The sequence below is a fragment of the Otolemur garnettii genome, unplaced genomic scaffold (genome assembly GCF_000181295.1).
Source record: "Otolemur garnettii isolate 467f Iridium unplaced genomic scaffold, OtoGar3 scaffold00145, whole genome shotgun sequence".
Taxonomy (NCBI): Eukaryota; Metazoa; Chordata; class Mammalia; order Primates; family Galagidae; genus Otolemur; species Otolemur garnettii.
The window spans coordinates 2,245,905-2,260,912 of NW_003852540.1; the positions used below are offsets into that span (position 1 = coordinate 2,245,905).

The following is a 15,008-nucleotide window of genomic DNA, read 5'->3' on the forward strand; positions in this document are numbered from 1 at the left end:
GGCTGGGGATTTGAACCCACCACCTTAGGTGTACGTGGCTGGCGCCTTAGCCGGTTGAGCTATAGGCGCCGAGCCTCATGCAGTTTTTTGAATACTATACTGAAAGTGAAAAACATAATGGCTATATGGGTTTGCGAAGTTTCTATTGAATGCAGATTGCTTTTGCACTATTGTAAAGTTGAAAAAAAATTTTTTTTGAGACAGTCTTACTCTGGAGTCAACTCAAACTCTTAGGCTCAAGCAATCCTCTTGCCTCAGCCTCCTGAATAGCTGGGACTACAGGCATCTGCCACAATGCCCAGCTAGTTTTTCTATTTTTAGTAGAGATGAGATCTCTCTGTTGCTCAGGTTGGTCTTGAACTCCTGAGCGCAGGCAATCCACCGGTCTTGGCCTCACAGAGTGTTAGGATTGTAGGCATGAGCCACTGTGCCTAGCTCTTGAAAAATTGTTGAACCATTGTAAGTTGGGCACTGCCTCTTGTTCAGTGGAACATGTAACCTCTTTCCTCCAGGAATGGTACCCTTTGCAAGCACTTAAGGTAGAAATGAAGTTCCTGGTTAGCCCTCCACATCTGGGGAAATGATGGTCATCAGATGCAATGGTCACCTGGAGGAGCTCAAAATCAGGAAATTGCAGGAAATGACCAATGCTACAACAGGGTGGGCTCAGGCAGTGCAGACCTTGGGGCTGCCTGAAGGAAAGTGAATACCAGCTGCAGATCTGAGAGGGAGACCTGGCTTCTAGTTCAGCAGCTGCATTCCTGACTCCTACCCTATTCTAGTTTATCAGTAGGCTAAATGGAGGCAGAAACTGCTATGAGCCAAGTGTCCATAGCATGGACTTAGAACTACAAAACACGGGAGCTGGGAAAACACCAAAGGGAAGGGACTTGACAAGCCAGTGTAATGACTGCAGGACAGAGCTGGGAACTGAGGCCACTGTCCTGGGTTCTACCCACCACTCTGTGCTGCTGTGACAAATGCTTTCATCACACTCATTATGGTCCAGACACCATTCCAAGTGCCTCCCAGTATTAACTCACTTAACCCTGGCAGTCCTTTGAGGTAGGTATGAGGATGATCCCATTTTTAGAGGAGGGATGTGAAGTACACAGAAGGGTTAAGAAACCTGCCCAAAGGCACACAGTAAGTGGCAGAGCTGAGATTCAAACCCGTGCCACCCAGCTTGGGAGACCCTCCCTGTAAACCACCACAAAAGGGTAGAAATCTCAAAAGGGCCAAGCAAACCTAGGGCATTCTGAATTAGAGTGAGAGTTATATTTTTGTATTTTGTGTATGGTTTTGGTTAATAAATCCAATATCTTTTTACCTGAACGAACTTTATTAGATTCACATCTATTTTTTTCAATCAAATGACAGAATTGCAAAAACTTTTTAAGAGATTGAGTTACCTGGCGTGGCGCCTGTGGCTCAAGTGGCTAAGGTGCCAGCCACGTACACCTAAGGTTGTGGGTTCGAATCCAGCCCTGGCCCGCCAAACAACAATGATGGCTGCAACCAAAAAATAGCCGGGTGTTGTGGAGGGCGCCTCTGGTCCCAGCTACTTGGGAGGCAGAGGCAGGAGACTCGCTTGAGCCCAGGAGTTGGAGGTTGCTCTGAGCTGTGATGCCATGGCACTCTACCCAGGGTGACAGCTTAAGGCTCTGCCTCAAAAAAAAAAAAAGAGAGATTGAGTTACCTAAAAATACTAACCTTTCCAAAGCATCCTCTGTTCCATCAAAATAAAACCATGAAAATAATAAAAGCATCTTACAGAAAAATGAAATGTTACTACTTCTTTCAGGGATAAGAAAAACAGTCATTTCTGTATCTAGAGAAACACTGACAACTCAGTAAACAGTTGACAGACACATTCTACTTAAGCCACTGTCTAGATAAAGGGCTTGCCTGAAGGTTCTGATGACTGGTTCTACATCTCAAAAACCTCTTCTGATATAAGGCAAAATACTGTCTAAGTTGGGTTCTTTAATGGAAGCATGCCTGAGGGGACCCCCATCAAGGCAGAACTGGCCCCAAACCTCTGTCCCTAGCCAGCCTGAAGGAACCACCATCAGCACGTACAGAAAGATTCCTAAGTGATTCAAGTTGAGAAACACTGGTCTAGGCCTGCGGCTCTCCAGCCTGGCTGCTTGTTAGAAGAATCACCTGGGTGAGTTTAAGAATTCCAGCCCTTAGGCTGCAGCCAGACCAGTTAAATCAGAAAGTCTGGGGATAGAGCCTATGGTGCTTTTAAAGCTTCTTAGGTGATTCTAGTGTGCCACGTTAGTGACAAGTCTCCAATATTCATAACTTTCTTCCTGCTAAGCCCACGTTTGCTTTCTCTCAGGTTAATGGCAAGTTAGAGATAAAATGTGACTCTAAGGTCAGAGTGTATTGAAACCCAAATCTTCCTTTTTCCTTTTTTAGAAAGCAGAGCTAACATAGTATGGGGGAGAGAAATGTGACCAGGGTGCTGGGTTGACATCATCGAGCCGTAGAATGGTCAACACTTCACTTTTCCCTGGGCCTCAGGTGCTCTGTGCATATAACAAGTGTGGCCTAGACTGTGATCTGCTGATGACTCTGCTAGCAGCTGTGTTGATACTTATCTATCAGTGTATGCATTTGAGCCCCTTATTAAGAAAGCCTGGGTTAGGGTTAGTGCTCATGGCAACACTTACATGATAGCTCAGTCTGGCTGGGGTTTGTAGTGAGACACCAGAATCTGTGGTGGAGTCTAGCTAACCCGACTGTGTGAGTCCCTGAGCCCAGAAGCTGCCAGCCACACTGTGGAGACCTATTCCTGCCTTGTGGGATTCTATACTGTCTCAGCTTGCATCAGAGGGCTGCATGAGCTCACACAGACCTTCTCTGTTTCTGGCAGGCCTAGAGGTTGAAGAATCTGCAGTGTATTCACGCATGATCCAGGCAGCTGTGCAGCAGAGAGACACCTGCCTAACCATCACCCCAACGGTGTTGGGGGAGCGGCACCTGCCGGACGAGCTGGCCTCAGTGACCCGAATCTCCTCCTCTGACCTCTCCCTGGGGCATGTGACCCGGGCCCTGTGCCGAGGCATTGTTCAGAATCTGCACTCGATGCTCCCATTTCAGCAGCTCCAAGAGTGGGGTGTGGAGCGGGTGATGGGGAGTGGGAGTGCGCTGTCCAGGAATGAGGTGCTGAAGCAGGAGGTACAGAGGGCTTTCCCTTTGCCAGTGTCTTTTGGGCAGGATGTGGACGCAGCTCTCGGGGCAGCTCTGGTCATGCTTCAGAGAAGCCTCAACCAGAACGAGTCTTAGCATACTCTTTGGCCAAAGGACTGCTGTGAATTTTATGTGATTTTTAACATTCCTGACACCATCTCTTGGTCATCCTTTTCCTGACAGTTCTGTGGACAGCTTTTAAGCAATATTTGTCATGAGGCGCCATCTTGACCAAGAACTTACCTTCAAGACATACTCTAATAATGCATCCTGGAATCACCAACCAGATCCCAAACCAGTGCCTTCTAAAAGAGACCTACGAGCTCTTTGCAAATGTGTGTGTTTGTGGGTGTGTTTGTGTGTTTGGGGAGGGAGGAGCCTCCTGGTCAGCAGGCTCATCTCTGGTTCACTTGTAGACAGAGAGAAAATAAATGTGAACTTCAGACACCAAAACGTCTGGTGGCTGTGACTCCAAGTGAGAAAAAAGACCCACCCCATGTCCAAATTTGTGGATTATTTTTAGAGACATGAAGCCCAGACTTGGGTCACATGCAGTGCAGGGAAAGTCCTTCCCTACTGGATTGTACCATGTGGTCTAGAGGCCTCTTTCCCAGCCTCATCCTCTCTAGCCCACAGCTGGTTAGCGGAGGTAGGGGGTGGCCCAAATATAATAAAGTGGGCTGGCTCATATGACAGTGTGAGGTCTGTGCTGGCCTCTTGCTGTGTGTGCTCACCCCCAGGTGCACTGGGGCTGTCCCACGTCCTCACAACACAGCTGGCTTGACGGCATAGCATAGGTGAAGAAGGCACATCACAGCCAGCACCACTGGGCATGTTCCCAAGAATCTGACAAGGCACTGACAGGGCTGTTTCCTAGGAGTGCGTCTGCGCAGCGGTATGTTTTTGCCTCTGCACATCCCTAGAATCCTTCATGGGAAGGGTTGTGGCCAGTTTTATCAGAGATCACAGGTTTATCCCACAGGCCCTGGTTCTTTTTTACTTGGTGTGGGCCTCGATGTGTTCCTGGCTCAGCAGAAGCATGCCCATGAGGCAGCATCTCTATAGGGGCCCCAGAGCATCTTAAGTCCTCCTGTGGTAGGCAGGGAGGGACGGCTGTGGAATGGCTCCCCGAGAGGGTTGCCATTACCGCATCTGCTTCCAGACTCCCAAAGGACCCCAGGCTCAGGCTGGCCTGGCTCTGAGGATCCAGGCTACTGTGAGTTTGGGAAGAAGTCATATTTTCTCTTAATAAATGTCATTTTACAAATTATGTGATTGTCTGAAGCTCTTAGAGTAAGGCATACTTGAGCATGCTGATTGAATTTCAGGTACTAAACCTCGTTCCTTTAGAGCAGTGATTTTCAACCTGTGTGCTGTGGCAGTGTTGTGCTGTGAGAGGATCATGGGTGTGGCACGAAAATTTTTAAAGATTATTAATTAATTTTGAAATAAATTCAAAGCACGGTAAGTATATTCTTTGTACTCTTTTTTTGAATCAACATAATTTTAGCGTGTCATGGAAGTTTAACCATAGGTTTAAGTGTGCCATGAGATAAAAAGGCTGAAAAACACTGCTTTAGAGCCTCACACCTTTAATAAAACACACAGCTCTCTGCTTTGGGAAGACTGAGTTATGGCACAGCCATGGGGCTTGTTTCAGGAACACAGCTGTGGGAGGGCATGTGCAGGTTGTCCTGAGAAAAGTCTTGTCTGGTATTCCACCAGGACAAGTGGCTGCGGGTCACTCAGGAACGCTATGTACAGTGGCCCACCCTGATTTGCAGTTTCGCTTTCTATAGTTTCCATTATCTGAGGTCAACCATAGTGTGAAAATATTAAATGGAAAATTCCAGAAATAATTTATTTTTCTTTTAAATTTTATTTATTTATTTTTTCTGAGACAGAATCTTGCTCTGTCACCCTTGTAGAATGCTGTGGCATTGTAGCTCACAGCAACCTCAAACTCTTGGGCTCAAGTGAGCGTCTTATCTCAGCCTCTCAAGTAACTGGGACCAGAGGTGCCTGGCATGATGCCTGGCTAGTTTCTCTATTTTTAGTAGAGATGGGGTCTCATGTTGCTCAGGCTGGTCTCAAACTCCTGAGCTCAGGCAATCTACCCACCTCGGCCTCTCAGAGTGCTGGGCTTACAAGCATCAGCCACCATGCTCGGTCCCAGAAACAAACAATTTTTAAGTTTCCAGTTGTGTGCTGCTGTGAGTAGTATGATGAAATCTCTCGCCATACACTCCACCCCGCCTAGGATGTGAACCATCCCACTGTCTAGTGGATCTACCCTGGAGATGCTCCTTGCCTGTGGTCACTGAGTACCCAGTGTGGTCAACAGGTGACTGTCATGGCTTCATGGTACTTGTATTAAAGGAACTCTTTATTTCACTTTGGAAGGGCCCGAAAGTGCAAGAGTAGTGCTGCTGTCTGTTTGGATATGCCAAAGAGAAGCCAAGAGGCACTTCTTTTAAATGAAAAAGTGGAAAGAAAAAAAAATCATATGCTGAGGTTGCTAAGTGTTAGTGTAAGAACAAACCTATCTGGGAGGCTATGAAGAAGGAAAAAGAAATTTGTGCAAGTTTTGTTGTCATCTCAAACTGCAAATGTCATGGCCACATTGCATGATAACATTAGGACAGTATATTGCTATAATTGTTCTCATTCATCTTATTTTTTGAGACTATGTTGCCCTCAGTAGAGTGCTGTGACGTCACAGCTCACAGCAACCTCAAACTCTTGGGCTTAAGCAATTCTCTTGCCTCAGCCTCCCAAGTAGCTGGGACTATAGGCACCTGGCACAAGGCCTGGGTATTTTTTGTTGCAGTTGTCATTGTTGTTTAGCTGGTCTGGGCTGGGTTCGAACCTACCACCCTTGGTGTATGTGGCTGGCACTGTAACCACTGTGTTACGGGTATGGAGCCTTGTTCTCGTTTGTTAGTAGTCATTATTATTAATCTCCTATTGTGCCTAATACATAAATTAAACTTTAGCATAGGTATGTATGTATAGAAAAAATAAAGTATATGTAGGATTTGGTACTTTCCTTGGTTTTGGGCATCCACCCGGGGTGTTGAAACACATCGCCTGCAAATAAGAATGGCATTTTTTTCTCAGCCAGAGGGAGTTAATTTGCCATCATGTTGGAGCCCCTGAGGTCAGCTGTATGAGAAGGAGGGGGAGGCTGAGGGCTAACAGAGAGCCCTGCCTGCTGTCTGTCAGGAACCAGGCCCTCTGACCTCAGGGAGGCAGCCTCTCTTAGGCCCCCAGGGTGCTGTAGATGGACTCTGTAAATACAAGGGGAGGATCTGGATGGATGTCCTGTAAGCCCAGGCAGCCCAGCCTTGTGTCCAGCGTGGCACTGGAGCCTTCTTTCCAGGCCACATGTCCACTCTAGCCCTGGGGGCTGAGTCTTGGAGAGTCTGAGCTTGTCAACAGTCCTGTCCGGGTTGCCCTCAGCCTGGAGCCTCTGTAGGGTGGGGGCTTGAGCACAGCTGCCTGGAGTTGCAGCCACTTGCTGCCACTCACTGCTTCTGCCTTCCCTGTGAGTGCCAGTGAGTGTCTGAGGCCGGTGTGCTCCCGAGGGAGGACTCCCATGCTGGCCTTGGGGGCTCCAATGTCCTGAGGCTATGAGCACGTGGCAGGTTGCACTTCCCCACCTGGTCTGCTTTGGCCAGTAAATGTGAATGGTAAAATGTGCATCACTTCTGGGCAGAAGTCTTTAGGGGTCAGTGTGCTATTTGCCACACTCCTTTTAGTTTGGCACATGTGACCAGTGGTGTTCCACAAAGTGGAGGCTCTGTCAGCCTGAGTCCCTGAGTGAGGACAACATGGTGTAGAGCCCTCAGCAACCTTCGAGGGACACATGCTGTGACTGAGAAATAAACCTCTGATGTTCAGAGTCACTGAGATTGGGGGTTGTTTACCACAGCATAACTTAGGTCATCTCAACCACAGCAGACACAGGGGACTGTGTCTAAGAAGACTCTGCTGCACTCAGCCCAAACCCAGATAGTCATATTACTTACTGAGCACCCAGAAGGAGCCGAGGCTCTGCCTGGTACCACTGACCAGACAGTGAAGAAAACACCACAACAGTTCCCACATGCCCAGAAGGACTAGCAATTCATTCTTTATACATAAGACATTGAACTCAACCTCCAAAAGTTTCAATCCATTGATTCTAATAACAGTTCACATTTTGTTGAGTACCTGCTATGTGCTAGGAACTGATAGTAAACTCTACTTGTCTGAACTTACTTGATCTTTATAACAAACCTGGAAAGTGGGTACTGTCATCCTGATTTCTCAGATGAAGCAACTGATACACAAAAAAGTTAAGGAGCTTGCCCAAGATCACGACGCTCAGATTCCAACCCCAGAGCCCACTCTCTTTAGCATTCTAGGCAGAGGGGTCAGGGTGGGTAAATATATTTACATTAAAATGGGTGGCATGTCCAGGGTATGACAATTGTCTGTTGTAACTTGATCATAGGGCAAATGAAAAGATGTCATAGGTATTGTGGGTGGTAGTGTTGGCCAGACTCTGAAGGGCCTCAGGTGCTGGGTTGAAGGCTCTGAGCTTCCTCCCATGGGTAGTTAAGAGGCCTGGGGGTTCATGGACTTCAGAGGCACGGCTGACAGTGTGGGTGCTGGTTGCAGGATGGGTGGTCCAGGAGGCAGGCGCCCATGAGGAGAGGCTGTGAAATAGCCTGGAGTGAGGTAGTGGGGCCTGGCCTGGCACAGGGTGGGAGAGTGGATTCCAGTTCACTAGCTCACTCCCCTTCCCCCTGCTATACCCACCTGCCTTTGGCCCTTGACCCTGCCCACATTATGTTTATGTGACTTGGTGCTTTCTCTTTTTCTTTTCTTCTCAAGTGGATTGAAAGCTCTTCAAGAGTCGCTGTTAGGTATTCTCCGCCCTGTTGTCCTGCACCTCAGCTCAGGTCAATGTCTCTGTTGGAATGTCCTTCTCATAGGGCAGGTATCAAGGTCCTCTCTCTACATCTTGTCCAAGGCCCAGCCCAAATGCCACCCACCTGCCACAGAGAGTCTCTCTGGTGAGGCTCAGTCTCCCATATCTGCCACTGAATTACAACGGCAGCTGGGGTCCAGGACCCCACTCAACACTTGCTATTGGCTCAGCCTGTTGGCACTGCAGCCCCTGGCCTGTACCTGTCACAGGTTGCCCTGCCCTGCCTGGTGTCAGAGACAGCCTGTGCAGGTCTTCCTCTCTCATCCATCTGGACTGCTTGAGGGCAGAGACCACCTCCTTCACTCTGCTGCTCTGCTGGGGGATTCACAAAGCACATGGGGGGGCCTCAGGAAAGAGGGTCCTATCTGACATCTTTTTAGCCGCAAATGGATGGACAGGCTGTCTTGAAAGCGAGATAGTCTTGATATAGAGAGGCTTACTTGCATGACTCATGAAACATTAAGCAAATCTAATTTTTTTTCATGAAAAACAATTAGTCACAACCTCAAGCTAATGGGCGGATACAGCCCAGCAGTTAGCAGATGTGGTTCTCCTGCTGAAATAATGAAGATGAGAACAATAATCCCTCATGCCTGCCTGGAGCTTTATCAGCTCAGAGAGCCTATTCATGACCAGAATCCTAATTAATCCCCAGGAAAGCCCTGTCAAGCTGGCTGGGCAGGTGCTTTGGACAGTTTTGTGGATGAAGTAGATCCAGAGCTTCAGCTAAGAGCCCAAGTTCATTCAGCTGCCACCTGGCACCGTGGGGTTTCTTCCATCCTGGATCCATTCTCTGTCCACATGTCAACCCTCCACTGGCCCTCGGCCCTCTTGTTCCTAGTCTCTGCCCTGGGACACAGCTCTGCAGAGCGGAGTTCCAGCTTTTTTGTTGACTAGGTGTCTGAACACCACCACCCCCCCCCCCAACTCAGACTAGTAGCTGTAGCCACTGCTGGAGGGTGCCAGCTCTCTCTAAGACCCCTGGGGGAGCTGGACTTTCAGACTCCTGGGCACCAAATGACACGAGTGCACAGACCGAATGCAGAAACGAAGGTAGTTTTCTTCCGGGTTTGTTGTTTGCCTTCTGGATCTGAGACCCCTTGAAGACATTTAAAATCTGAAACCAAAACATAAAAATCAGAGAAGTTAAATCTCAACACAAAATTTAGAAAACTCAAAATTGGGCTAGTAGAGTTGTCACTGTCTTTGGGCAGTTTGCAGGCACCTGCAGTGGTGCCTTCATCTGTTTCCCTGGGGCCAGGACTAATAGCTCTCTGTTCCTACCTGCTTCCTCCCCAAGTCAGTAATCAGGCTTAAGAGCTCTGCTTGAATCAATGTGCCCCCTGGTGGTAACACTAAGAGACACCCGGCCATTAGCAGCATTAGTGGTTTTTACCATCCGTCCTGGTCCACCCACCTGCTGGTGCATCCTCTGGCCGCTTCCCTGTGCTCACCCCATCTTCATCCAGACCCAAGCAGACGTCATCACGGAAACTTGCTCTGCTCACAGGGAGTTTTAATGGGTTCATCCTTACATAGATTCAAGAACACCATGTTTCAAATATGACCCAGAAAACCACAGCCATGGCAGCGATGCCCAACTCTGAGTTCTTGTCCTTGCCACCGTGTCGAGAGTTTTAGTAGAACCACTCAGTGCAGGTGGTGTTCAGATAAAGCCAAGCCAATCACGCCAGGAAGTGTTTCCTGAGTGCTGCTTTGGGCAGAGCACAGGGCTAGGTTCAGAGAAGGGCTGAGGACACGAGAGGATTATCTCATCCTGGAACCATTTCGAATATGCAAAGTGAGACACAAAAGTCAGAGAAGTGAAATCTCAACACAAGCTTTAGGAAGCTTCACATGAGACTTAGTACAGTTGTCACTGTCCTTGGGCAGGGTACATAGCCCATCTATGCTTTGTTTATGGGGACAAAATTGTCCTTGAGTGCATATTCATGCTTATGCAGGCATCTGGCACACGATATACCCTCAATAAATATTCATGACTATTATTGTTGCTGTCATTGTGACCATAGGTACTGTACCAATTACCATAGGAAGCATATAGGTTGACATTTCTTTTCATTTTTTTTTGGAGATATAGTTTTATTTTGTTAGCCTTGGTAGAGTGCCGTGGTGTCATAGCTCATAGTAGCCTCAAGCTTTTGGGCTCAAGCAGTCTCTTGCTTCAGTCCCCCAATTAGCTGGGACTACAGGCACCACAATGCCAGATGGATTTTTTTTAGAGATAGGATCTTGCTCAGGTTCAGGCTGAGCTCAAGCAATCCACCCTCCTCAGCCTTCCAGAGTGCTAGGATTACAGGTGTGAGCCACTGCGCCTGGCCTTGAGTTGACATTTCTGAAGGAGTTTAGAGGTGAGTACTCAAGGTTGGGGCTCCTGATGGGGGAGGATTTGGGGAAGAGGTGGAATTTGAAAGATAGGACTCAGAATCCTGAAGGCTCTGCTGGTACCTTAAGATGGGTTGAATGGGGTAATGGGACATAGAGTACAAGTGCAGTGGGCAGAGGAGGGCAGGGGCAAAGTGTGGAGGCAGCATAGTCATTATAGCTGGAAAGGGACATGTCCAGGTGACAGAAGAGGGGGGACATAGTGGAGCGGCTTCTCTTGGCAGTGGGGACATCTGAGAGGTGAAGGTTAGGGTCAGGATGAGGCTCCAGGATGTTGATTGGGAGGTGACAGGGTGCAGAGGGCTGGACCAGGAAAGGGAGGCAATTCTGGGCCTTCAGGTGAGAAGAGGAGGCGGGCTTGAGACACAGCGGGCAGAGAAGAGATTGGAGGTGACAAAGTGACCAGAAGAAAGTGGGTGCCTTCGCAGGCAGGAGATGCTCAGGGGGAGCTGAGTGGGGATGGAAGAGGAGTCCCACTTGGGACAGGACCAAGGGAGGGGTTTGTGTCTTTTCCTGCAGATTCAGGGAGGCAAAGATGAAGCTCAGGGGAGAGGGCTGGGCTGGAAACATCAGGGGAGTGCTTGGGGATGTGTGTGACAGGGAGAGGTAAGACTGAGGACCCCTGTGTGTGGGGGAAGTTCATGACAAGAGGAGGCAGCTGGGAGACCTGGAAGAAGCTGCCTGGGAAGGAGGAGGGCCCTTGGAGCATGCGTGGTGCCTTGTAGACTCTGGGTGATACTGTTAGCACCGATGGGCTCTATTAACAAAGAGGACATGCTTGGTGACATTCACTGTCTTCACTGGAGGCAGAAATTACCTTGGAGGCTGAGGAGATAGTTCTGGAGAAATACGACCCTCCTCTTTCCTGGCTGTTGCTCTGGCCCATGCAGTTAAAAGGAAAATGACCCCAGAGGAATTGCGAGTTGAGAGATCACTACTGGTGTACCTTTTATGTTACAGACATCACTTTCTGTATGTATCCCCCCAGATAGAAAGCAGGGACGTGAACAGATATTTGCACACCGTATTCATAGCAGCATTATTTCCAATAGCCAAAAGGTGGAAATGGTCTAAGGGTCTAATAACTGGTGAACTGATAAAATGTGGTACATCCATGCGATGGAATATTATACAGCCTTAAAGGGATGGCAATTCCGGCCTGTACTACAACGTGCAAGAACCTCGAGGACATTATGCTAAGTAAAAGAAGTGGTCACAAAAAGACAAATACGATGTGATTCCAATTCTAGGAGGTACTGATTCATAAAGCTGAAAGTGGAGTGTTTGTTGTTGGGGGGGCTGAGGGGAGAGGGAATGGCGAGTTACTTTTTAGCAGGTGCAGAGTTTCAGTTTGGGATGATGAGACAGTTCTGCGGATGGACAGTGATGAAGGCTGAGCCATAATATTAATGTGCTCAATGCCCTCAATACAGAGGGGCCCAAAATGTATAAATTTTTTAAGAAAAGAAAAAACTATTTTAAAATTGGAATACTTGGGCCAGGTGTGGTGGCTCACACCTGTAATTCTAGCACTGTGGGAGGCTGAGGCGGGTGGATTGCTTGAGCTCAGGAGTTCAAGGCCAGCCTGAGCAAAAGTGAACCTCATCTTTTTTTTTTTTTTTGAGACAGAGCCTCAAGCTGTCCCCCTGGGTAGAGTGCCGTGGCATTACAGCTCACAGCAACCTCCAACTCCTGGGCTCAAGCGAGTCTCCTGCCTCCGCCTCCCAAGTAGCTGGGACCACAGGCACCCACCACAACGCCTGGCTATTTTTTGGTTGCAGCCGTCATTGTTTGGCGGGTCCAGGCTGGGGATCCGAACCCGCCACCTTAGGTGTACGTGGCTGGCACCTTAGCCGGTTGAGCTATAGGCACCGAGCCGAAACCTCATCTTTTCTAAAAAATAGGAAAACTAGCTGGGCAATGTGGCTGGTGCCTTTAGTTCCAGCTACTTGGGAGGTTGAGGCAAGAGGAATGCTCGAGCCCAGGAGTCTTAGGTTGTGGTAAGCTATGATGATGTCACGGCACTCTATCCAAGAGACCGAGTAAGAAACTGTCACAGAAGAAAAATGTAATACTCAGTATATACCAATTACAAAAGATGAATACAAGTTACATTTGAGCACCTCTTGTAATTGCAAAAGTCAAACGTGACTTGAGTATTACAATTTTAATATAGTGTTTTCCTTTCTTAAAATTTGGCACCCTCTGTATACACTTAAAGATGGTACATTTTATGTTATGTGTATTTTAGTACAATTTATAAAGACAATGAATTCTAAGATTCATATTAGTTGAAGCTAAAATGGCATACATGACATAAAAAAGGGGTCTGAGCATGTCGTTTGCTGTGACATGGTGGGGAGGACCTGGCTTTCATGCAATTGTCTAATTGCCCAGTTTCACAGAGTTTTCACCTGTGAAATGGGAAGGACAGTGTCTGGCCTGGTGCCCAGGGTTGCTAGGTGGCCTGGGAGAGTGGGTTTGGGAGAGCTCTCTGTAAACTGTCATTCAGAATTGGTGGGTTGGCTGCACGTCAATACCTTAACTTGTGATCAAAGCATTCAAGCTACTCCAGGCAGGGCTGAGAGGGCCCCCTGGTAGGTGGCTGCTCATTTCAGGCCCCCACTTTAGGTGGCTGTGCCTGACACATGGCTTGTTGGTTCCTCTGGGCAGCTACTAGGATGGCCTCTGCGGGGCGTCTGGGCCTGCAGCCCAGGTGCAGACCCAGGAAGAATCTTTCCTTAGCCAGTCCAGGAGAGGATTAAGCCCTATCGTTCTAGCTATCCACTGTATGTGATGAATTATCATCTCTCCTTGCATTTAGGATGGTACCAGGTGAGGTAAGAAAGTAGACAGCTATGAATTTATGTATTCTTCAGTTTCCAGGTGAGAAAGGCGGGGACCTGGCAGACCCATGTCACCCCCACCCCAGGTTTGACCACACAGCGGACGCGAGGCCCAGGAGAGGCAGGCACTGGCTCAAGGTTGCTCAGGGTCTCAAAACGGGTTCCCTCAAAGCCAGGTCAGGCTTGTGTCATGGGTGACATGACCATCCCATTCCTTCTGGATTTTGAAAATGGAGCAGTTCCAGGCTGCTTGACTTTATGTCTCTGGTTGTGAAAGTGCATTTGTGGAGCTATTTCTTAGACCTTGGTGAGCAGGAGTGGTGGGTTTGGGAGGCTGAGAATCGCCCTCCTTCTCTGAGTGCTGAGGTCACGGCTCTGGCTGGCTCTGGGCTGAGCGTCTCTGGTAAGTGCACTGCAGCCCTGGTATGGTGTGGGGAGGGGCAGTGGCTAAGTGCTTTCTGAAAAAGGGCAAAAATGACGGGAAAAGCTTTGGGATCCTCTGGGAATCAGGGCCGCAGCAACAGCAGCTGCCGCCTTGGCTGGAAATATTTTCCTTGAGAGCCAGAGTGTGCCCACAGCCCACCCCTGCTGGTGAGGAGCAGTGTGGCCCGGGGCGGAGCCAAGGACCCTCACACCCTTGTGGAGGCAAGGAGGCCACTCTTCTCCTCACCAGCCAACTCTCCCTCCAAGTGGCAACTGCCTGCGAACTCACTGGCACCCACTGAATCTGGGGTGTGCCCACATCTAGCTGGTGAGTCCCTTTTTTTGTTTAATGGCCAACACAGATGTTAGCTTTTAGGATGGCGTAGTGTGTGGTCAAAAGCTGGGCCCTGCCGCTTTCCAGCCATTTGACTGTGGGCAGTTCTAACCAGCTTCTCTGTGTCTCCGTAACCCCATCTGAAAACTGGGGATGAAAATGGTGGCTGCCTCCAAGGTCGTTGTGAGGCTGAACTTGTAGTACACTTTAGCCTGGCTCGTGGTGAGTGACAGCGGTGGCTGGTATTATGGATGCTGGTTGTGTTTGCTCCTGAACCAGAGGTGCTTTGGGGTGAAGAGGCTGCAGCCGCTGGGAAGGCCGGTGGTTTGTGGCTGGAGGTTTCTAGCACGTTGTCCTCTCTGTGCAGTGGAGGAGCATGGGCTGGGAGGCAGGAACCCTGGGCTCTTGTCCCAGTTCCACTCTCTTTGTGTTTTACCGGTAGGTGGGAAGCCCCCAATCCTCTAGGAGATAGATGTTCAGGTAGGACAAAGGGATGATAGTGATCCTGGCTGGGTCCTGGTTAGTGTTCCCTCAGTGTAAAGTCATAAAACACGAGAGGGAGGTGTTCCCAGGGGGCTGCATGGATGGATGCTTTGGGGGAGAGAGTGATGCCGGACAGCCATGCCCAGGATGTCTCGCCTGGACTGAGAAGAGAAGAACAGAGCCTTCTTCCAGGTGATGGGCAGTGTCCTTTTTGGCTCTGGACTTGAGAAAGACCTTGAGATCAAACCAGATCTTTGTGGGCAGGGTCATTTTTTCAGAATCATTCTTTAGTCCAGATTCATGAGTTTGTGAATCTTGTATAAATCAGAACCACCAT

General features: G+C 48.8%; 2 protein-coding genes across 2 annotated transcripts in view; both read left to right on the plus strand.

Moving 5' to 3' along the window:
* Window positions 1-3,654, plus strand: part of SHPK (sedoheptulokinase) — a 31,035-nt gene extending 27,381 nt beyond the window's left edge. The window contains exon 7 of the mRNA XM_003799117.3: window positions 2,885-3,654. Coding sequence (XP_003799165.1) covers window positions 2,885-3,297 — 413 coding nt within the window. The 3' untranslated portion in view covers window positions 3,298-3,654. The remainder of the gene's footprint in view (window positions 1-2,884) is intronic.
* A 10,418-nt stretch (window positions 3,655-14,072) lies between these two features.
* TRPV1 (transient receptor potential cation channel subfamily V member 1) overlaps window positions 14,073-15,008 on the plus strand; it is a 41,466-nt gene continuing 40,530 nt past the window's right edge. The window contains exon 1 of the mRNA XM_003799055.3: window positions 14,073-14,182. The gene's annotated coding sequence lies outside the window, so the exon portion shown is untranslated. The remainder of the gene's footprint in view (window positions 14,183-15,008) is intronic.